The sequence below is a fragment of the Balearica regulorum genome, chromosome 6 (genome assembly GCF_011004875.1).
Source record: "Balearica regulorum gibbericeps isolate bBalReg1 chromosome 6, bBalReg1.pri, whole genome shotgun sequence".
Lineage (NCBI taxonomy): Eukaryota > Metazoa > Chordata > Aves > Gruiformes > Gruidae > Balearica > Balearica regulorum.
The window spans coordinates 5,338,207-5,362,994 of record NC_046189.1 but is presented as its reverse complement, the minus strand read 5'-3'; the positions used below and the strand labels follow the sequence as shown (position 1 = coordinate 5,362,994).

Genomic DNA, 24,788 nt, shown 5'->3' with positions numbered 1-24,788 from the left:
AAGCACACAGAGCAGTAATAAAAGCCATGCTCAAATGTAATGATAAATACTTCTAAAAATTCCCTATCACCTCTAAAAGTTAATTTTAGAAAAGCAAAAGATAAAAATCACAGAGATTAGCATATTAATGGTTCTCAATCTGTATTTACAAATCTCATAAATCTCTTAATGGGTAATAATAAGTAGATAAGTGATGTTAATGTAATGTGAAAATATTAAATGCTAAAATTTGCAGTCTAAATCTGGGAGTATGTACGCAATACATTAAAAGGGACAAAATTGTGAATTTCATGGATTAAAGCATTAAGTATTTGCAGTGCGACTGCCAGGAACAAGAAAAACGAGAAGTCTCACACATACAAAGCAATCAGTGTCTTTAGGTCCGGAACAGCCTCCAGCACATTCCCGGTGGCAGCAGTCGCTGACGTAGGGCCCATAGCACCGTCCATCACACTGCTCTGCACACACTGTCTTCGTTACTAGGAAGAGGCAGGAAAAATTATCACGTCAGAATCAGAACTAAGGAGAGAGCTCTTCAACTGCACACTGAGAAAAACAACAAACCGAACAGCATACTGAAAAAACCCTCAAGTTTTAAGGTCTCTTTAGGAACATATATGCTGCTCGAAGCCTGCGGAGGAAGACTTTTTACAAGTGTTTGCTCTTACCCTTGGAAATTCAGGTCAAATATTATTTTCAAATTATTAGTTTCTCTAAACAGCTAATGGAAGGATATGAAAAAAAAAACCACCCTACAAAACAACAGGAGACCTCACCACTTCCATGTGAGTTTCCCCCCATGAAGAACAGCAACACTGAGTAAATGAGAGAAATTGAGTCACGCCAGCAATCTGAGAGCCAAATGTTGCTCTCGATGGCAACCAACCTGACAAATAGGTAATGAGATAAGAGAACAAAATACAACCTGCAGATTGGAACACATTTGAAATACCACTTACCTTTTCTAAGTAACACAATCCAGCCCTCATTCACAGGGAAACAACTATATTCTACCAACTGGAAATCACAGTGATTTAAATGGTACCACACAACTGTGCCTCATGGCTTAGTCTTGTGCAAAGAATGGTCAAGAAGTGGAGCATCTTCCTCCCCTCACTTGGCTATAGCCTCTATCTTTATTTTATGTAAAAAGAAATTAATGTTATCCACAGGACTATACCAACCACCGCCTATAGAATGCCCGGAAGCTGTGCTGTCAGCTACCTTTTGATAAAAGCAGAGATGTTACACTGTAATTAACCTTTACCGTTTATTTTGTTAAAAGCATTTAATTACTTCTCTACGGAAAACACTTTTTCAAGACGCCAGAGAACACAAAATTCCATGCAACGTTCTGCTCAAATCTACTATTTAATGTATCGGTAACTCCTTTATAAGTACGTTCCAATCCAAATTCTCTCTGGTACTTGCCAGAAATACTTAAGGTAATGCCAAAGCTTCTTGATATACACAATATTTATTTAGGAAATAAAAATCTAAATAACCAAAAAGAAGTCATCATTTATAACCTACAGAATAAAGTGATGCACTTTTAGAGTAATTCCATCTTGCTGATACCAGAGGCAAATTCCCAGACAGAAAACACTTTAGTGGCTTATGCAATCTGATTTAAGAAGTAAGAGAAATTTCTGAAAATGCACTTGCTGTCAACACTGCTAGAGAAACAGATTAAAAGGATTTGTTTATTTAAGTAACAATATAGATAAACATTATGACAGAGATATGAAACAGTGGCATATGTTGAGCAAAACACACGTTGCAATATGCCAGCACCACACCATTAGCTGATAGGGACAGAGTCTCAACTCATGAAAATGAACGAAGACCTCATTTAGTCAGTGACTGCATATTGTTCTCTGCCAGCTCAGAAATTGCGACATAGTGCCCTGAATTGCACTGGACCTGGCACTATCTGTTTTGACCTCAAGGGAGGTGAGACCCAGATTTATCCTGACTTGATGGAAGACCCAATTTACCAGAGGCTCCCCCTCTGCTATCAGTGCAGAGGTACAGAAGCAGAGGACATTCATTTCCTTCCATCCCAGGACTCAAATCCTTTGTGGTTACCTGTGTCACTCCTCAGACAAGGAGTTGGCCCCCAAGCCATCCAAATACTCTGCCTCTGTTTTACACAGCAACCCTTCATGACCATGCATACCTCATTTTTTTAAATGACCTCTCCTCTGCCACCACTTTCTGCCCCTCGGGCTAGCATTACCACTGCCAGTGGCAGAGCAGGTCCCAAGGCCATACATTGAACCACTCCTTGTGGCAGCAGCACAGGGGCACTAAAATGGCGGCCCCTTGCCAGTGAGCATGCTCAGTGTGCCCCACCCAATGCACAGGCTCAGTGCCACCTTCTAGAAGGTTCTGCAGGCACTAGGCATGGTGTCCGGGCTCCTGGTAGCAGGACAGGGGGCACTAAAATGGCGGCCCCTCACCAGTGAGCATGCTCAGTGTGCCCCGCCCAAAGCACAGGCTCAGTGCTCCCTTCTAGAAGGTTCTGCAGGCACTGGGCATGGTGTCTGGGCTCCTGACAGCAGGACAGGGGGCACTAAAATGGCGGCCCCTCACCAGTGAGCATGCTCAGTGTGCCCCGCCCAAAGCACAGGCTCAGTGCTCCCTTCTAGAAGGTTCTGCAGGCACTGGGCATGGTGTCTGGGCTCCTGACAGCAGCACATGGGCACTAAAATGGCAGCCCCTCACCAGTGAGCATGCTCAGTGTGCCCCGCCCAATGCACAGGCTCAGTGCCACCTTCTAGAAGGTTCTGCAGGCACTGGGCATGGTGTCCGGGCTCCTGGTAGCAGGACAGGGGGCACTAAAATGGCAGCCCCTCACCAGTGAGCATGCTCAGTGTGCCCCGCCCAATGCACAGGCTCAGTGCCCCCTTCTAGAAGGTTCTGCAGGCACTGGGCATGGTGTCCAGGTTCCCCTCACCAGCACCACCCCACCTATCACACCTTAAAAAATTACAGTGTACCAGCAGCATATTTCTTGGGGGTTTTTTGTTTGTGAGGGGTTTTTTTGTTTGGGGGTTTTTTTTATTTTTAATTGCACTAGAGGCAGAGAGCTTAGGAGCTGATTTTCAGGTGGATACAGTCAACACATTACAACAGGAAAAGAGGACATGATACCACACCACAGCCGCTCACCAGCAGGATGCTGTTAAAACCCATTCCTCACTGTTGCTCCACAGCAATTTAACATTTTGCTTAAACGTGGGAAGTTTTGGTGTAAAGCACCTCTGTGGAAACAATTAGTACAAGCCACCTAATTAACTCAATTATAATTTATTTACCTCAGTGCCAGCTGCTAGTGGGAGTGGGTCAAGATGTCCACCATCACTATATAGCCATTGCTTCCCTATGGAGGGGGTCTCCTGGCAGACTTTTAAAAGGGCAAAGAGGCCAAAGCCCAGCAGCAAGTCCCATTCCCAAGAGGTACTGGCCTCCTCCACCAAAAAAAAAAAAAAGGTACTGGCCTCCCAAAAACCAAGCCCTGAGGAGGTGAATCCCCTGCCTCGAGGTGAGGAGGGACCTGTCTCTCCCATGCCTGGGTGTCCATGCCCACAAACTGCACTGACCACCCCGGGCATATTTAGAAAAGGCACAGTCATCTTGTCAACTCGCAAGCTATTACTTTTAGCGAGCCAAGATCTATATTTGCAGGATTATACACTTTCAAGCTGAGCTGCAGATAATAGCACTTCCCTAGGCTGCATAGCTTAAGAGCGGTGGGGAATGAGCTCCAACAGCAGCAATGGATTTAAGCAATTCACTGACATCTTTTCATCAGTTTTCACACTATTAGCGTAGGACAAAATCATCTAAATTATTAACCCTCCTCTAGAGCCCCATAGTAAGGCTTGTGCAATGTATAAAAAGTTACACATATGGTCATTTTTTTAAAAAAATCCATAACTTTGTAAGAGACTACAACAATTTATTCCAGAGTATGTTTCCTTCTTAAAAAAAACAAGAGCACCCCCTGCACCAGGGCTGACCTGAAGGGGTACGGCCCCCTTTTCAGCACGATACTTAAACAGATTGCCTTCAAAAAGCATACTCTGCTCATGATTAGGCACCAGATTAATGAGGGCCTCTACCATGCTGTTCAGGATGGGGAACATTTTGAGTTTTCCTGAAGACTAAGAAGTTATAAAGTGGTTTGCAAAATTTACAATTACAGCAAAGGTTTGTCACTGTTCTTCCCCAATTGTTTATTTTGCTGGGAAAGCAAACAATGCCAACAGAAATGCCAACATTTCATTCTAGGAAAAGGCCACAACATACTATATTTGTCTTCTGGTTCACTGCATGCTATATTTGCATTATAACTGCTATCGAGGGTCCAGCTCTGAGGAGGACCTGTCAGATATCTTCAGTGGCACCACACACCCAGACAGAAAAGAACTTAGCTGGCTGTGAATGTTTTTAAGGACTCGTATTCAAGACAGTTTGCAATGAAGGGTTTTTCCCAAAGCAAAGCAAACACAAGGCAATATTATGTATTGGTTGAAGCCCCAAAACAATCTGATTGTTCAGATTCCAATAAACATAACTGAACAATTCAGCTTCCTGCAATCATTATCACGGGGTAACCCTATAGAAGAGGTACATAGCCGCATTGTTTTAAAAAGATAGCAAGGTTTTTCCCCAAAAATCTTTCCTCCAAATGCAACCAATTGATTTTATATCTGTGACTCAAGACCTATCCAAAAGAGTGAAATGTAAAGGTAAATATTACCCAAAATGGCAAATTTTATGTTCAAGCTGATGAATGTTGGAGGGTGGCTCCTAGATGGGATACGTGGCTCAAGATGGTGCCGAGAAGAGAGCGGGGACACATGGTAGGGAACTGGGCAGCAGCTACAAACAGGCAGTGTCAACCCAGAGCAACCCTGCTGCAGAGGGAAGAGTGGAGCAATACTGACCTCCTCCTGCTGCTACCTAGTGTGCAGACTGTTCACAGAGGATCTGGTGGACAGGAGCGATCAGGAGCTCTCACATCACATCCTTCATGCAGCCCAGACACACATGTGACATCCAGAAGTTCTGGGCTGGGACCCCAGAGGAATTTTAGGTGCCAGATACTCATTTCTTCACCCAACATTACTGTGAGGAGAGCCTTCACTAATCACAGCTGAGGCCCCAAGTTTCAAACCAGACTTCTGACGGTCAGCACAACTACCCACCCTGATGCCTACTGACCCTTTGTTGGATCCCAAGATATCTGAGGGTTTAGCTGCACAGAACTGTCACAGTTGGGGCTGGGAGAGCAAAGGAGAGTGGCAAACACCGCAGTCTTGAAAGAACGTGCCATGTGTTGGGATGGGTTTCAGGGGGAGTGCAGAACACTGACTGTCAATCTCTGCTAGTATTTCACTGCGATAAAGCAATAAGCTATGTTGGGGATGGGGTGGAATGGGCACTTCATATATGGGTGCAATTAATCAGTCTCTCTTATTGTTTCCCTTAATCTTTAATTATGTCAGGGCACTATAAATCTGTGAAGAAAAAATTGGGAAGTAACTGAAGTCAATGAAAAAGTCTTATGAACATGCAAAGTTAGGAGAGGAATACAAGGATTTTAATTAAAGATGCTAGCTCCAAGCAAAAATGCTGGGTTACTCTGATTGATCTAAGCTGCTGGTTCAGCTCCTTCTGTCTCCCCCACCAGGCTCCCGCTTGCCTTTTGCTGGTCTAATTGGGTACTTACTGCATCGGCACCTTCTTTCCTCAGCAGCATCAGCTGCCCCAAGACTGTATAAATACAGTTACACTCAGGCCAAACTCCTGTACACGTGCACAGTCATGGAGCATTTTACATTTGCTGAATGTTTATGTTTTGGGTTTGATTTAAAGGCTATTTGCCTTTTTTGCATTGCCTTAGTTGGGCCTATATTTTAATTTAGATTTTTCTCTTTTGTTTCAGTTACATTCCTCTTGGACAAAATGCATAATCTGTCATTTTAATAAAATAATGTATTTAATTTGTAAAAGTTTCAATTTCTTTTCATATGAAAAGTAAAAAAACCCCCAAACTCTTAACAGGCATACACAGGAAAAAAAAAAACCCTAACCATAGATTTTCAAATTTGATTAGTAAGTTCCAAAAGCATTTGTTCTTGTGTTTTTTTTAAAATGTGGTTTACATACTAGTCACTCTTTGAAAATAGATTATTTTTTAAAGTATTTCCACATTAGCCTTTCCTGACATTGAAACAAAGAATACCATCTAGCTTTTAAATGTTCAATATTCACTAATAATTTAATTATGAAACAAAACTGGATTAACAGCATAAATTTACATATTTTCTACCTCCTAATAGAACACCTTATTTTAAATTTCCTATTAATTGTTTTCTTAAATACGTACATTTTCTTGTCACATTTAGAGAGACATTAGGACAGAGGTAGATGCAGGTGGTGTTTCAGATAGAGTTAGAAGTAGAGAGAGACATTGCTGGAAGCTAGGTAGATGATAGTCATGCAAAAAAACCAAAAGGATTTGTATTTTTTCCCATATGTAATTTGAAATGAAAGACATGGATTAAGATCTTTCATTTTTTATCCTTTTCCAGGAAAATAATTTAAATCTTATCTTGGGAGGGGGGCTCGTTAGATTTTTTTCCTTCAGTGACTCAATTGAAAAAAAAAAAAAAGGAATTATTAAAAGGCAGACAGGCAGACTTACCTTTGAGTTGGTTCTAGGAACAAAATAGTCTGACACTGGGATGGAGCACTGCTGAAGTATTTTCCAACACACGTTTGAAAGATGTACATCCCCAAGGTGACTAGGTTAAGGTCTACACTATGTTTGTGATATTATTCATCCTATCTCCAGCTTGTATCTAAGAATAACATTTATGAGCTTGAAAGCCGAGCATGTTTAAAGTCAGAAATGAAGGCAGCAAAAGCATAGCACCACTTGCATTTTTATGTTTCGAGTCCATACTCATATTCTTATTCTTTGCTTCAGTTTGCAGAAAAACACATTTTGAGAAAGTGCAATGAAGAAATGCCCATTGCCAGCCTAATATTCAGTCTTTTCCTTAAATCCTGCTGTTTACCCAAGATGCAGTGAGGTCAGGGAAGCAAAGAGGAAGTATACGACATAAAATTAACTCCTGTCCTTGACAATCAGAGGCTGCAGAGTGTGCTCGAAGGTAAAAGGCTGTAGAGTAGCTATTTCAATTTAGAAATGTGTGATCTGTGTATCTCCCTGGAACTTAGATGGCACATGTTTTTCCGTAGTTTATTATTTTAAATCCACTGTTGTGCCTTTGCCTGTCCCCACTGTTTGGATTTGAGAGGGCAGTCACTGTGAAGAGAGAGATAGCTGTCACTCCTGGAGCAAACCTACCGTGCAGCTCTGCTAAGCTTCTGACTTCACAACACTGCAGATAAGTTTTTCTCTCTCTGGTATTACTACATAAATCCACCAAATCAGTTTACTTATCTGAGAGCAGTGCTTTGGAGAGGTTGAGACCATGGGAGCTGATCCTGCCACCTAGACTTCTGCAGCCACACAGAGTCCACTTGGACTTTCTGACTTTACCGAAGGCTGGAGCTTCCGGTTGCTGGCACAAAGGTCTGAGCCAGGACCATACCATCCTAATATAAGTGCCAAGGTTTTACAATATTCTTGAATAAGCTAACCACATAATGCCTGAGTAAGTCTACTCAAGGTTGGATGAATTACCCAGGTTCTTACAGAGTTACTAGTTTTAATAGACAAACAGGCCTCTCATTAGGACAGAAAAAGAACCAGCATTAATTAATTCTAACCTAACCGTGATATAAAATAATTTGGTCAGCTTGTGTTTAAGTCCCTTTTCATTGTCTACTTCAGCACATAACCTTGATGTAAGGAGGCTTTCTGAGCACTGACTTCTTTGGGGCTTTCATAAAGACTGCCAGCAAAGGAAGAGGATGTACTAGCTTGATTCAGATAAAGAAGAATCTGCTTAGCATCACTGTACCTGGTTCATTATGCAGTTTTTCCTACCACCTGTCCTAAAGCCTTTTTAATCACACCCACAGATAAAGCTCAGTATGGAACAGTAGTATAAGAACATGTTAACTTCAGCAGAACTGTAACTCTGTCGTCAGCTTTGCCAGCAACATCAGCTGATGCTCCTGAACAAAAAGCAGCGCCCGGCAGGGTGGCAGAGCCTCTGCAGGCACGCAGCTCCATCGCCTGTGCCCCTCGCTTTGCCACGGAGAAGGAGGTCAGCTTGGATTTCCTGCTCGTGCTCACTTGTAAAATGTTCATGTCAAGCTGTCTGCCACTTCTAATTTCCTCTTACCTCTTGCTCTGAGTAGTCAAAAAATAAAAAAAAAAGCATAGTTGCACTGTTCCTAATATTTCCAACAAAAAAGGCAGATGGCATTGGGCTATCATCAGTTCAGAGAGTTAGTTGGTGTGCTTGCTTGATAACAGTTAATTTGTCACAGTCCCTTCCTCCTATCTACAACTCAGCCAAGGAAGCAAGCGCAAGCTAGAGCACTGCTCTCTTGGGGAGATAGCAGCAACCATTTCATTTTCTAGGAAGAGTGACTCCAGTAAACACAACCAATTTCCACTCTCCTAAATTTCAAAGAGCAGAAACGTAAAGGATAGCTCTATTCCCGTAAGGAAGAAAAAAAGGAAAAAGCTTGTAGGAAAAGACAGCTCTCAATTTTCTCCTCTTTTATATTTGCTAATATTGTGACTGCACTTCTAGCTCTTTAGTGCCTATCTGAAGGATGTGAAAGCACACAAGGAAGAAACTCTCTCCATATAGTTCTTTTTTATTCATTTTTACACTCTCTAAATTCAAGAGGACAGACAGACATTGTGAACAATCCTTCACTTACTACTTCCTTCACAAAACACCCATTATTCTGACTTTCAGTACAACTCAAATACATTCTGAGTTATTATAAAGACAACAATTCTGCAAGATAACTAATATTCCCAGGCTCCCACTGAAATTAACAGAGTATTTTGGCATTAGGAACTTTGCAGCATCAGGCTTTCACTAAAGATCTCCAAATTTGCCTTGTAGTTTTTTCTATTCCTAGAGTATTCATTTCAGTGTATTCCAAAATAACCATTAAAATTCTTAGGAGCCACGCTCCATGTTGCCACCAAGAAGCGAAAAGAAAATTCAAGTTAGCTTAAGCATTTTTAGAAAACACACGGGAGGAAAGAAAAACATAAATTCACATGGGTGGGGAAAAAAGCAAATCATCTGTTCGTAAAAACATATGAAAAAAAACTTGACATATTTTAGAATTATACTAAACCCAGAATTTATAGTATTCCTTCACAATTAAAAAAAAGTAGGATCATTGTTACATCATTTTCCAGTTCTTTGTTTCTCAGAGAACTTACAGGTCTGGCAGTGATTCTCTGTGGGTCCCCAGCACCGGCCTGTGCAGGATTTGTGGCATCGACCACCTGCAGGGCAGACAGAAAGACAGAGATTAGAAATGTGGCATCCTGTCATTTCTTCCACCTCCAGCAACTGCTGAAGAGGAGGGTCCATCTTGTCTTTAGAGGAATTTTTATGCCCTACCAAGGTCAAAACAGCGCCTGAAAAAAAAGCCTAGATAAATAGCCAAAATTGGTGTCAAATATATATGAAATATAGGTACTTATTTAAGTGCTTTATACCCTAAATACCTTTCTGCTATGTATAATGACTTGGATATTTTAAAACAGAGAAAGATGAACAAGTCTGGAGGACTGAGGAAAAAATTCATCACCCAGTGCTATTACTATTGTTCTCTATGTCCTGTGTAAGACCCACTCATTCCTCCACAGAAGGGATGGCTGTGCTAGAGAGGATCTCTCTCTCTTTTTCTCTCATCTGAACAATGGGGCGATAAGCTTAGTGCCTTTGATTAAATCCAACCCCCAGCCCCAAAAGCTTGCATAGTCTTCATGTCCAATATGAGGCTTTGATGCAACATGGTCCAGTGGAGGGTGTCCCTGCCCGCAGCAGTGGGGTTGGAACTAGATGATCTTTGAGGTCCCTTCCAACCCAAACCATTCTATGATTCTATGATATCATGGTAAAGGAAATGTGCCCTGGTACAACCACTTAACTCCAGCGACAGCTAAGCTCACGGGACTTTTCCATTTCTGACTGCTGATTCTCTAGTTGCCTGCGGTTGTGCTTCTGAAGGAACCTCTTCAGAACCTAGAAGTGATGCTCTACATCATCCTTCCACATGCTGACAGGTTTAGTCAAGAGAAAAGGAACTGTAGGTGCTTTCATTGTAAAATACAGAGGGAGGAGGAAGAGCTAGCAATGGTAGCTTTGATAAACTTGTAAACTACCTAGTTATTAGCAACTGAAACCCGCTTAGACTAAAGAGGGAGTTGAGTTCATATCTTCCAGTTCATGGCTAAATGCTGACCACTGTGCAAGGAAATGGAAAGCAGGCAGAAGGACTGGCACGTTCTCCTCTGGCTGCATCTTATGTTACTTGGGAAAGCACTCGGACAGTCCCACGCCAGTTCTGACTGCGAGCGAACGGAGACCTCATTCCGCCAGAGCTCAGTCACACTCCTGCTCTTAGTGCTTCTCCCTCCCGAATGCTGGATGCTCCCGGAGCATGCACAGAGAGCCTGTCTTACTGCACCCCACTCCCCAGCTCCTACAACCCAGGTGTGGCAGTGCCTGAGGTGTAGGCAGCCAAGCCCTTTACACTGAGCCAGACCTGAAGGGATAAACTGAGAAACCCAACATAAGTACTGTTAAAGACTATGCACAATCCTTACTGCTGCTCGTTTGACCACAGGAACTAAACCTCGTATTTGATTAAACTTTTATTCATCACTGAATACTGCTGAAAATCTATTAAGCGAATTTCCCCTTTGAACCTGATCCAGAAGCTTACCTTTCAATCCTGTATTAACAGCAGCTGCTGTTAACGCTGCTCCATTACACTAAACCAAATACTTCCCACGCGCCCTGATGGGAGATAGCGTTGGAGAAAGTGCAAAATGTCTCAGCTAAGGTTGGATCGCGCCAAAAGAAAACACTGCTCCTCTGCTAGCAACGTGTTTATACCTACGAGATGTTACGCAGTTGAGTGAACCCGCTGGGATAGTTGTGTAAAGTCGGACTTTCTGTCACTACTTCTTCAAAGCTAGTGTTCTTCCCTCAGCACTCGCACAGCATTCATGGTGCTATTGATGATGTTGTGTGGTAATTACCACACTGTATGCCAACTACCTTGTTAAGACTACCAGTTCCTTGCTGCATTCATGTTCATTTAAAGCAATTATACTTGGGAAGCGTTGTTGCTGACATCACCAGCACATAATTTGCTGTCATGTTCTGCCATCTGTTTATTTAGATCACAAATGTACTATAACTACATAATGCAAACTCATTCTGGCTGACAGGGAGGGGACTCCATCTGGCATGAATAATGCAACTTTAATCAGTAATAACGATTATTATGATTATTAAGAGACTACTGGAACCCTGTGCAGAAAGCAAATACATCCATATTGATTTATAAGAATGGAAGTTTAAAAAGAAGGTGAGGTTAACAGCAAATTAAGGGAAGAATTTTAACAGAGGAGACTTAGTAGAATTAAGTTTGTTTGTTGGCTTTGGTGCTCAACCAACTGAATAAAAATGATCCCCAGGAAGTGGGTTTTGTAAACCGGCTATCACTGACCAACAAAAGTGGGAAGGAAGGAAGGAAGGAAGGGTAGGGCCCTAGATGCTCATTCAGATAACCTTTCCATCACTTGCTTTGCTTGGTCCTTATCTGAGCAGGAGCATCCCTCCTGGGGGCAGTTAGGGAGGAACCACAACCCAAGGACAACACAGCCTCCTCTTGCAAGACTATTTTATGCCCAATCCTTCTTTGCAGTCAAATCTCATGCCTGTCTAGCATAAGGGGTCTGGAGTTTAGGGAGAAAGCCAGAAATCTTGCAGCTAGGTGCAGTATAAAGCACTGCACGGATCACTTGTAACCACATATTCCTGGGGCAGAACAAGGCATCAGCTTGGCTGTTTCTTCCTCTTTCTGTCCCTGGATTCTACCCCCTTCCAAAACATACTGTATGCACTGGGCTTTCCACTGCAGTACGTGCAGTGAGATAACTCAGAAGAAACTTCAAGCACCCCTCCAAGTGATCTTAAACTAGAGAGGCTGCCAACACTTCTGCAAAAGCTACATTTAAAATAAAAATCTTCATATTTGAAGCTCCTAGGTGCTGAGCTGACCCTCGGTACACAACCAGAAAGGTATTCAGCCAACTCTACTCCTCCTGGAAATAAAAGTGATCCAGCATCTTCAAAAATAATTTTAAAAATTTTTTTAACTTGCACGCCTGCTTCGTGGTACATAACTTTGGCAGTGTCAGATGATCATTTGCATTTAAATAGAGATATTTAACAATATAGCAAGAAAAGGCTGCCAGTTTTCTTTTTTCTCATTGGGAACTCAAAGTATCTGCTTCATTGTTTTCACTTTTCTCAGCTGCACAGACACAACAAGGAGCTGAGCTTGTAGGCAGCACACCTCTGAATTGCATTGTTGCATGTCCTTTTGAAGGTCAAATATACTGAGAATTAAAAAATGAACTCCCTCTAAATAGCGCATCTGTATTGGTTTGTTTAAAAAGAAAAATAACTTTCTTTGCTGCCAGTATGAACTGGTCCAGATTCTGCCCTTATCTAACTCGGTATTTCACCTGTTTTTCCCCACTGTAATAAGGACAGATTGCTACCCATTAAAGATCAGGTCTGTAAATCTAACACAAAAATAGTCCCATGGAAGTCAACATAAGTGGCCAGGAGCATAAGGAGCATTCATGTGAGGTGAGGAACAGGTCTCACGATTAGATCTGTACACCAGGCTTAAACGATAATAAATCTATTGGCCCCAAGACTGACGAGGTCCTTGAAATAATTATACTGCTTCTTACAGATCTTTCTGTATATATTTCTTAGGATATTTAGATCATAGTGAACCAATAGATTTGAGAAAAAATTATCAAACAATTCTGGGCATAAAATAAATTATTCTTGTTATGCCTTGTGTCTCTAAAATATTCCAAAACCCGCCAACATGCAGCAGTAAGGACTAAAAGAAACAACTAATGAAGAAATGGCAAACCATGAACCCGCAGAAGTGTTCTTCCTTTTGTTTTGATGCAGCAGAGAGTAAATAAGTAGAACTCCTTCCCAGGATTTCCTCCACTGGTCCTTGACATCAAAAGAGGCTGAGTGTCCTAAAGTCCTGGTGGCAAGAAGCAGTGAGACACCTCAAACTTCCCAAGAGGAGAAAAAAGCCCATCTGTAACAAGTCATCATATGTTCTTATTACAATCAAACAGTGATTCAAGAATTAGCTACAATTTGGGGGGGAAAAAAAAAAAAAAAGAAAATAATCTACTGGGCTCTACCTTGTAAGGGCTACTTTGCACTTTCACTAAATTATTGCAAATTAGTGAAGGCATATAAGAAAATGTTGTGGTTTTTTCTCTTTTCTAAATGAGATATGGTGAGGAAGAACCTAGAAAAGTCTCCTGCCTCGTTACAGATGTGACGATTGAGTACATTTCTGCTCCTGAATAGTAGCATTGTTTTATATACACGATGACATGTTATTCATTAGATTGCAGAGGAGGAGGGAAGGAGTTAAAAGGAAGCTTGCATAATTTTTACAGGGTTTGTGATGGAATCCAAGTTTAGAAAGGGCAGATTCCCACTGGAACATGAGAATGAATTTTGCTTTGGCAAATTCCATGCAGAAAACCAATGGCTCGTCTCCTGGTCTTGTCTTCCTTTAGCCAATACTACAACAGATCTTCATTAAGGACTCTGGTGCAGACTATCATTGTTGTAACTTCCAGGATAGAGTTTTATTTCCAGGAGATACTTCTGCTCTCCCAGCCGGGGAAAGTGACCAGCAGAAAACATTTGCTCACTAGCTTGGGAAAGACCAAGGTTACTTCATCCTTGTGCTTTCCTGAGAATTGAGAAGACTTTCCTTTGACTCCAGACTGACTTTATTATTTCAGGAACAGTAAAACCACAAAGGATTAAGTTACTGACAAGACAAGAAAAATGAAGTCCTCCTCTTAGCTCTAAGCTCAGTGTAGTACAGAGAAGAAACACTGCTTCTTCCCCATCATCTATGCCAGCTGCCTCAAGCAGACCTCTCTCAGTAGGAGAGGGAAAGCAGAAATAAGAGAAGAAATGGTCTCACTTTGCACAAAGCTTGCATTTACAGATGGTTTCTATCAGGTTAATAAATCATTAATAAATGTTAGCATATCTGCAACACACTGATACTGAAGTGTGAATAAACACAGCTGAAATAAAGTGGCTTTGATGGTTACAAACCACGGTTATAAGCAGCCTCTTTCCTTACCTAACAGTCTGAAATAATTGATTAACTATCAAAACACCTATAAATCATTTATTAGCTTCTGTAAGCTACTTATAAACTCACCCTTCACCTAATAATTCACTGTGCAAAAACACTAGAGATGCCGTATAGATGTTTCTAGACGTAACTAGCTCTAAGGGCCACGAAGTTCCAGGTATACTCTGTGGTAACAGTCCCAGTTTCTTCTTTCCATTGCTTAGATGGGAGAGAAGGTTTAAATACCTTGCACATTGTTTTTCTAGGCAGCTAAAACTCCATAGTTTTATGTATGAAGAGATAACAAAATCAAAATATAATTCAAACACCGCAGCACAGTATTAACGAGAATTAGAGATACTATTGTTGTGATGGATTGTTCTACCTTTATCAGGCTGTAATGCTTTCCGTGTCCTTGTCTGACTATTCCTATTGTCACATTCACTCATTCACACTTCTTTGTTAAGTAAAAATCATTTTGCATTTTCTACCAGCCCTGTGCTAGCCTTCAGATCTCTTCTATTGATTTGAAAGTTAATTACCTAACAGAGACTCACACTTTTCAGGATTTCCTGTCTTTATGGCAGGAGACACACACGTTGCAAGAGAAAGTAAAACTTTCTGTAAAAGAAGAAAGTGTCTTACAGAAATATATAGTGCCCGTTTTCTCTTCCTCTCTGTAGAAGCGTTATGGGATACAGAAATCTAAGGCTCAATTCCTCTAGTGCTATCAAACTATGTTGCTTTCACTAATGTCAGATGACTTCACCTCAGGATGTATCACCGAATAGTTTTCCAACATGGGATTAGTCCCATTACATTTAGACTTTTCTTTAACAAGCTGTACCTGCACTGATATTGTTACTGTTAGTGTGGTAAATGGCAGCACTTCAGCTGACCTTTCTGTCTTGTATCTGTATTGTTGCTTCTACCCCGAAGTCTCCATGCCCAACAGAGGTACCTTGCAGAAATGTTAACGGGATCCCTTTACAGTGAAAACTTGCGTAGTGTCCATCAATGATGAACTTACACTGTGGAAAAGCTCAGCACCTTTTGTGGACACTACCACCATCCATAAGTCAAAGTTTTCTAGCACCTGTCCCTCAACTGCCAGGTGTGTGCATCTGGCGTATGGGGACCTCTGGGGCTCAATAACGGTGAAAGCAAACTCCCTCTACCGATCGCTTCCAATAGGGACTTCCAACGCTGCCGTTCAATCCTCTATCTTCCCCTCATCTTCCTCAGCAGATAAGAAGAGAGATGCACACAAATGGAGAGGGGCTCAGGCAAAGGCAGTGGAAAAGAAACTGGCATGGGAAATAGGTCTGGGAAATGAAAACAATCCAAGAGATACGCCCTGAAAGACAGGCGTGGACAGAGATACGGGGACAGTGTGATGGAGAATGAGGAGAGAGGACAGAGATAAAACTGAACCAGCACTGAAGAAAACAAAAACTGAGTATCAAAGGGGGACACATTTGCTTGAGTAATGTGGGATGGAGACAACCCTCGCGTGTGCACAGGGACCAGAGATCCATCGAGAACTGCGAAATTGCAGAGTATCGCCAGATACACTGGTGGCAGACAGTTTTGATTTTAAGAGAGATTGGCCACCAGAGGTAAAGGAATAAATGAAAAGTCAAGAAGAGCATGTCAGCAGCACCAAACAGGCTCATGCCGGTGGATTCATATCTATCGCTGACAGCTCTGAGCTGATAGGAAGCTCACTGTAACATTACTTCAGCTGCTACAGAAAAATGTCTTCAGGCCACAGTAACGACTACAGAAAGGGAACTGAGGGGGGTAATGAAGACACTGGTTATTTTTCTCTGCCTGGAACAGACAGCACTGGTAAGGCTGTATGACTCGATGCATTAATTGGGGGTTTAGTCATCCACACAAAATAAAAACCTTCACATATGACATAGTCTAAAACTTTACACTGATTAAGCAATTAGGAGCTATTAATTATCACTGCTTATAGCTGTTAGCGCAGAGCAATGTAAGTGAATTCCCCCCACTGTGGTGGTGAATTAGTTCCAATCAGCATCAAATGCCTCTCTGAACACACACACACACACAGAGGGATCCTGAGCAAACGGGGAGACGCAGCCAGAAGGCTAAAAGGATAGGTCAAGTCATACCTGCTGCTTGGCAGGCTCATCAAGAACAACAAGCCCTCAGGAATCTTTCCTTGTAATTGTTGTTGTTAAAAAAAATATATTCCCCTCCAGTAAGCCATAGATAACTGCCCATCCTCTCACACTTGCAGCAGGATCTCTCTTCCTGAACAGCAAAGCAGCTTGGTCCCTGTCTAACAGGGGTCTACACTGGGGTCAAAATGAAACACCCTCCCTCATATGGACCATCCTCAAAGCACACAGATTACAACCACCCCAGACCCCTTCAAAATACAGGTGTAGCTCTTATTTTCCCTTTCCTCTGTGCAGAAGGAACAGACAGCACTGGTAAGGCTGTATGACTCGATGGTGATGTTCCATCATCTGTAGATGTTCACACTCATCTAGGATGTGAGGTTACGCATCCCACTTTCTCCTTTGCTTACTATGATGAAGAGTCTCGTCTCCCAGGACAGCAACCCTAGAAACAGCCTACGGGCTGTTCTCTGGAAGGGGAGAGCACAGAGCAGGCAGCCATCCCTCTGAATGACAGCTCTCTCAATAACCACGGGAAGCTCACTGGCCCTGAAGGGAGAGCTGGACATAGCATGCAGCGGTTCTTGGGTTCTTGCCCCACAGCTCAGTGGTTATGATTGCTGGAGAACGGGTACATCTAAGTATCAGTCCATGCCCCTAGGACTATATCTTCATCTTACCTGAAGGTTACTTAATACTCAGCATTTCAACAGAAGGAATAGAAAAGACCCCTACTCAGAGCGACCTGGTGCAGTTTCCACTAGGAGGTGGGAGACAGGAGGTATAGATCTGAATGCCTTCAGATGCAAGGTAGGAAACTGAACCCTGCTCCTCCACATCCTGGGGAACTCCTAAGCTGCTAATGTATTTCATAACGGGAGAAAAATCCTTCTTATTGAGGACATTTGAGTGTGAGCAGAAGACAGGTCTGTGAGGGGAAAGCAGTGCAGATTCCCAGCAGAGACCATAAAAAGCCAACATCTTCTATGCCTTAATATTAATTTCAGCATTTCCCCCTGGTTTGCTCCTGGCAGGTACTATTCTAATGGGCTCCCTCCCCTACACGGGGGTGTCCGTAAGTGCATGAGTTTCAAATCTAACTAGCAGCCATTGCAATGCGTAACACTACGACACCCTCACTCTTCCTTGCCCTAGGATACTGCCCATTAGCTGTCAGCCCAGGTGCTTTTTATTCTGGCTCACAGCAACGGGTGCTTGTTTGTGGTGTGACAACACACGAAATTAAAACCCGCAAACTAGCCAAGCAGCAGCAACTCCTACTGAAAACAGCAACCGGATGTGCACCTGTATCAATGCCTGTAATAAATCTTAAGCCAGATATCTATCCTTAGGGGCACCAGCAGACATACTGCCTGATGCGTAATCTTGGCTGAGAACTGAAAGATGCAGATACGAGTTTCTCTTTTGGACACAATGTGTAACACTGGGTGAGAAATCTCTGCACTCTTACAGGAGATTTTCAAAGAAGTTTCTCAACAAACTCAAAGACACACTGAAAAGTAAGTGCCAAAGCTCGGGGTGTTCTTGTGCTTGTTTAATACCAACTCCTCCACCCCTCAAACAGATCAACTCAGTCAATACCACATAAGTCAAAATAATGTCCTGTAATAATGTTCCTGTAATGCTGCCAAAGCAGTAATAAAGTTCGAACAAAGGGGCATACAGTTTTCATTTTTTAAACAAAGTAATAACCTCAAAGAAAGGAAATGAGAAGTCAAAATTGAAGTGGCTTTTAAAATTCATTTTACTTTTCTGGATGCCATGTAATACTCCTAGAGTCTGGGTATAGTTAGGTGTGCTAATGTTTTAATCAACTTTTGACTCAATTAGGTGGAAATACTAGAAAGGAACTCCCCATTCCCATGAAATCTGGAGTCCAGTTTTAGACAAACTTTGGATAAGTATCATAATATGCTTATTCAAGTGTAATTGCTTATTCAAAATGTATCTCTGGGTATCCAAAACAAAACTGATTATTACAAAACAATAGTTGGACAACAGAAGCCCTTTCTCTGTTGGAAAACAATGCTTGGGCATATACTCTGATATTTAGATTCAGTGTTTGCTATATACAAATACTCAATGAAAATAATCATACAAACAAATTTCAGACTGCAATTTCCTGGATAATCTTCAGCTATCAGAGATCTGCACAGAGGTGATGCTGTGGACATTCTGTGACTATCATGTAGGCGTAATACAATGAATTTGGTATGAAGTTGTTTTTATATGTGGCAATTTGTATAAAACCACTTGAAAACCCTGGATTAAGTATTTTACTCTGCAAACGTTTCCCCTATGCCAGAACACTTCACTGATGATGGCTTTTATGAGTTTGTGAAAGTAAATTACAAGTTCCTACAAGAGGACCAGAAAGAAGATTTTGAGATGTGAAAACTCATCTGAATACTAACCCAAGGAGATATGAATGTGGAGATCCTACACACAGGGACAGAAATTATGAGGGATTACAGGAGCATAAAATACACTCTTCTTTTTTGCTTTGCTACTTCCTACACCTTGTCCATTGCTTAGCAGACAGAAATTTCCCTTCTAGTCACTCAGCTTCATTTGAAGCCACAGCACTGTCCTCATCCCTTCAGGAGGTGTGGAGGGATCGAAGAGACGCCCCCCAAAACAGCCCTGGGTTTGAGCAGACCAGTGGCCAGAGCTCTTTAGCCAGGCTGTCCACAAAAGCAGGGCAAGAACTTTAGTAACAGTTCTGAGAATTTCTGCCAAAACAGGCATGTGTAACAAAATCCTTAAGAAAATGCAGATATGATAGGAATAATGGCTTGGAGTGGGTTTGTGTTTTATGCAAGCAACAGAATAGTCTGTTGGGAGAAGCCCATCACGATGCTGGCTGGCTAGTCCCAGCATTGCACCCATCACCTGCCACCGAGTGATACACTTACCGTCATGCCCTGCGGAGCAGCACCAACCAAGCCCACTCTGAACTGGTGCCTGGGACGTGCATCTTCCAGATCTGACAACTTCCAAAGGGTGGGAGGCACACAGCAGCTTCAAGAATCAGTAGATGCAATTAAGCAGCTTATTTTATAGTCTTTCTTTTCTTCCTCTTTCCCTAAGCAGCTCTTCAAAGGCAACTAGCTAGAGCAGCTGGAGCTTGCTGTGAAAGACCAATTCCACCCACCCACCCACCCACTCACTACAAATCTGGCAATTACCATTCAATTAGACTATTTTAAATATTCGGAGTATTTGGGGTTTATTTCCTACTTTCAAGAAACACTGGTGTTTGTGATAAAAGCAAGCTGCTTATAATGGAAAGGGATGCTTTTATTTAAACTGAAAGTTTCTCCCTCGTGCAATATACTGCTTAAACGCCAATCTGCTTATAAACAGGTGGTATACAGTAATACATTATACACACACAGGTTGCCATTAGAAGATAAGCATTTACCAACAGTTGCCACACACTACTACGTGGAGCACTACTTAAATTCCATAGCTGCAGAACTAGTGCCACTTTGTAATACTTTTATACCTCAGCATGGTAAATTGTTCCGCTTGGTGGGCCACTTTCACTCTGGAACTGCTACAGGAAGGGAGGGAGATACTCAGTAATACAGGCCAATGCTTTGAAGGGAGGGGGTTGGTTTTGGGGTTGGGTTTTTTGTTTTGGTTGGGTTTTGTTTGTTTGGTTGTTTTTTTAAAATATCTTTTTCACTGCAAAGAGATGCTCATGTCAGAGGTTCTTCACAAACTGTTAATGCTGGCTTCCTCAGTGCCCTCCTTTCTGTATCCACAACTCCTAAAGATGGAGCCTTTACTGGCTTTGTAGCAGTTCCCTTGCTAGATCCCTGGGTTAGGCTCTGGCAGCCGAAAGAGTTCTGTCCCTCATGGCATTATTTATTTGTATTAGCTAGGTATACTTGTGTTTGTTACTTACTTTTTATTCAGTGAACTCAACTGTTAGAGGCGTCGTATTTCCATTAAATGCCACGTCTGCCGGCCTTTCAAATCTGTTTCAAGGGCATTTGGCAATTGACAAATCCCTTCTGAAAATGCTGGCTGAAGGTATTTATTAGGAAACTAAACTGATTCCCTTTATTCAAAATACACTGTTCTGGGCTGAAGAAAAACATTACAGGCAACTTCAAGCAGTTCAGCTCAGCATGCTAATGCAAAACAAGTTCATTATATCACTGGATTTCATGTATTCCTCCAACTTCAGTTACACAGGCTTGGCAAAAAACATTCTTTAAAATCAATGTCTTCTGTTACTATATTTATCTCTAAAATCCACGTAAATGAATAAATTCTGTCCTGACTAGAGATTTCTTAACTTTAGGAAAAGCAACCTCCATGTATGCTGGACAAAAGGCAGTTGTGGGACTTTCTGGCTGTCTATATTCAGCTCTGATATCTTTCCAACTGAGATATCAATGACACTGTAACTGCTGCTAAAAGGCAATGCTGGTAGCCCTTGAAGTGTGTTCCACACAGAAGGAGCTTTCACAAAATGGTTTGTTATTTGTGGCTTTTTTATCAAAAAGAACAGCTTCTCCTCCTGGCTTTGCCACGGTGACACCGGCGGCAGGAAACATATTCTGTATAGAGACCACCTGTCTGCGGAGGCCCTGTTTGCTAGTCTCCAAACATACATTTAAAATGTTAATTGAACTTCAAGTAATAACCTCAATGAAAGGTTATAATTTAACAAACTCTGCAATAACAAATGTCTTCAGTGTATACTTTCTGGAATGCTATTTTCTCCATAGGTAGTTTCCAATTTAGATGTACACCAGAAATGATACACTAGCTATTCTGAGAGTTGGCTTTAAGCGTACATAAATACACTGCTGTTACTGGGGCCTTCTGTAGAGCAAAATCCTTGTGCTTTGAAAAAGCACAAAATATCTTGCAGGAGTAACTGGACAAGATGTGGTTCTCTCACCTGTGTCTTGGTACAATTTACACATATTTGTTATTTACACATAATTGTCTCCTTTTACAGGAGCATCCACTGCTCTAAAGAAAAGCTTTCCTTGTATCTACACTGTGTTCAGCTCTCCTGAATCTTTACTAACCGATGACATTTTTACACCTGAGGGAAAGGACTCCATCCTCCCTCCCACTCTGATCCGATACTCCCCATTTCGCCAGCATGGCTCTCTGATGGTAGAAGGACTGGTCCTGCACGACAGTCTGTTTTGGATGGACCAGTAGAAACACTGGTGTGCATATGTGTAGCATTTCATACAATTTAGACACAGCGTAACTGAGAACTGGTGGAAGGTTGGGACTTTCGGGAGAGATTGCAAGGATCTGAGGAACGCCTATTTTTCATAACTATCACAGTTACTTCAGAATTAAATACCCAGTGGTTTGACCCAAGTATAAATTTTCAGATAAGTCACTATGTGTAAAAATGATCCTTTTCTAATATTGCAACTACTGGTACAAAAAAATGAGTTACTGTGCTCTGTGAAGAATTACAAGGCCACTACCGAACATTAAATCAATGGGCTGGCTACCCGTCAGACCTCATTCTGTAGCTGCAACAAATGGCCGTACACAAATCCACCTACGTCCCTTGCCAGCAACTCCAAACACGGATTGTTAACGCCCAGAGGAGAACAAAGCTTATCACTTATACAAAATCCCATGCAAACATCAACACATGCTTTTTGTGAAACACACTACAAGAACATACTGTGTATGCTGAAAGGGATGTACATGTATCTACATTTTCTCCTATACCAATTTAAAAAAAAAAAGTAAGGAGCTTTTCACCTTAAACTAGTTTGATATAAAGAGACATTTCTACTAAACTAAGTTTCTATCAATTTTTTCCCATTTCTGCAATATTTTAAAGAAGTATCTTTCTAGAAACCCATTACTCCTTTTGCTAGCAGGTGGAAGTAGAATATAGCCCAGCAAACTCTGAGTTATCAGGGCTGATGGGATAGCAGCTTAACCTAAATAAAGCAACTCACGAAGACAGCGTAACAGAGAAAATGAAGAAAAAAAAAGAAAAGACTATGGAGCCAGCACTGACTCACATCAACCAAATACATACCATACAGAGATAAGTATGTCAGACTGAGCTATAATGCTGCCAAACATGCCTGCACCCAGGTAAGGTCAATCACAGCCTGGATTGTCCTCACCAGGACAACAGAGAGCTGACTTCATAAGCAACTGTGCAGCTGGCTAGTCCATTTTCTGTTCCTTTAATTAAAATGCAAAGCACTGGCTAAATGGTAAACATTTAGATTTGTCTCTATGTTTCAATATTAATAAAACACATGAAAAATGCATTAAAACCCAGCTAATTGGGGGGTCTCCAAAAGTAGCTGTAAATGAGCAATTATAATACAATTGGGGTGTGGTTCCCAGAGGTTGTCACAGGACTGATGCTTTTTACTATTCCAGCCAAAGGTTTAGAAATTATTAAAAAATCCCAGGCAATAAAACATCCAGATGACAGGAAGACTGAAATCCCAGCAAATTACAGTGAGGAGCAGCCAGTATTAGAGAGTGAGCCAGGCTGGGGGGTAAGCTGGAGTCCCTCCCACCAAACGTCTTTTATACAGCCAAACATAAGATTGCATATTTTGGAATAAGGCATGTGGGCTACACTTTCTGCAAAACAGGGAGTCTCTAAAACACACAAATATCAGAAGTGCCTGATAACCAGGTTCCTCATGTGAAGCTGAAACACAAAGGATGCAATTTTTACTTTTACAGTATTTTGGTTAAATCAGTAATAAAACTGATTTGGTTTCTGCCTTCTAAAAGCACATTGAAAAATACAGATATTTTACATTGACGAGCAGCTAAAATTATTCTGGGGCTGGAAAGACCATCCTCACTGTGAGAGATGTGAGACCCTCTATCTGTTTAGCTTATGAAAAAAAGATCAAGAGGTGAGGTGATTACATGGGACACGCCATTTCTGCAGGGAGAAAACGCTGGCTACAGGGGAGCTCTTTCAGCTAGCTGGAGAAGGTGTAAGATGCAACAACATCTGCAATTTAAAACTGTGTTCAAATTAGAAATAAAGGCAGGTAGGATCATTTCTCTTAATACTAGGGAAGTAACCAGCTTCTGGAGGGACGGTTGCACTTCTGCAAAGCTCAGACCAGCGCCAGGAGAGCGTACAGAGGACCGGAGCCCCGCGCTCACCCATCCAGTGGCCGCGGGAGCTCCAGCCCTGCCGGGGCCAGGGCTGCTTCTGAAATTCAAAGCCAGGTTGGAAGTTATGCTGTGGTTAGGAAAGTTACTGAGCTCAACGCCAGGCAAGCGGATGATACTTCAGGGCCTCTGCATACAGGAAATCAGAGCTAATGATGTTTCAAGGCTTTTTCGTCCTTGAAAAAATCTATGAATCAATAGGTAAAAAAGAGGGAAAACATTTTAAAGCAATGTTTCCCTTGAATACATCATGGGATTTATTGAATCACAGGTACACAGCTAAAGACCAAGGGTTTTCTCTCTATGCATCACGTAACAATGTAGAAGTACTTCTGCACAGCTCAGAAACTGGGTGCTTTTACATTACCAGGTGCAATTAGATGCAAAGCAATGACAGAGGAGTACTATGTTATGAATAGCAAGTAACAGAAGTTGTTCTGCTTGAAAAAATAACTTGCCAAAAATTCCAGCTTTTTTCACAGCTAACAGGGGCTCAGTCGAAAAGCCAGATCAAGCCAAGGGAAATCTTTTCACAGATCTCACTGCACCTCAGAGTCTGAGCAGAAATTCCAGTTCAGGACAATACTTTAAAATGGGCTTAATTTTCATAGAGTTCAGTTTTCACAATTCTGGGCATATGCCAACATGCATTTTTCTTGAATAATTTCTTGAAAAGCAGCATATTTTATTTTTTTTTAACTTGAAAATGGAACGTAATTTTTTAATCTTTATTACCCAGTTACCAGCTCCATCATAAACATGCATCCATATAGTTTCAGTATTTTTAAATGCATTATTAATTTATTTGAACCTGCGCTATTAGCTACGCAAGTGACCTCAATGCAATAATTCCAGCCCTTCAGGCTTTTCCCTGAAACAAAATCTCCAAGTAGAGCCCCACTGAAAATTCTGATTTAATACTAGAGTTGTCAAATCCCACAAAAGAGCTCACCTGGCACAATGGTGAGTCCAGTTCCCGCTAACTACCAAATCAAGGAGGACATCGAGGACACTGAGGACGCTGACCAAAGCACC

The 24,788-nt window shown here is 41.7% G+C and overlaps 1 protein-coding gene across 7 annotated transcripts in view; it reads right to left on the bottom strand.

The window, feature by feature from the left end:
* ERBB4 (erb-b2 receptor tyrosine kinase 4) overlaps window positions 1-24,788 on the bottom strand; it is a 624,902-nt gene that overhangs the window by 175,333 nt on the left and 424,781 nt on the right. For all 7 annotated transcript variants that reach the window (XM_075756027.1, XM_075756030.1, XM_075756032.1 and 4 more), the window contains exons 5-6: window positions 9,404-9,469; window positions 361-479 (exon numbers count right to left, since the gene is read on the bottom strand). In XM_075756027.1, the coding sequence (XP_075612142.1) occupies window positions 361-479; window positions 9,404-9,469 (185 nt within the window). The remainder of the gene's footprint in view (window positions 1-360; window positions 480-9,403; window positions 9,470-24,788) is intronic.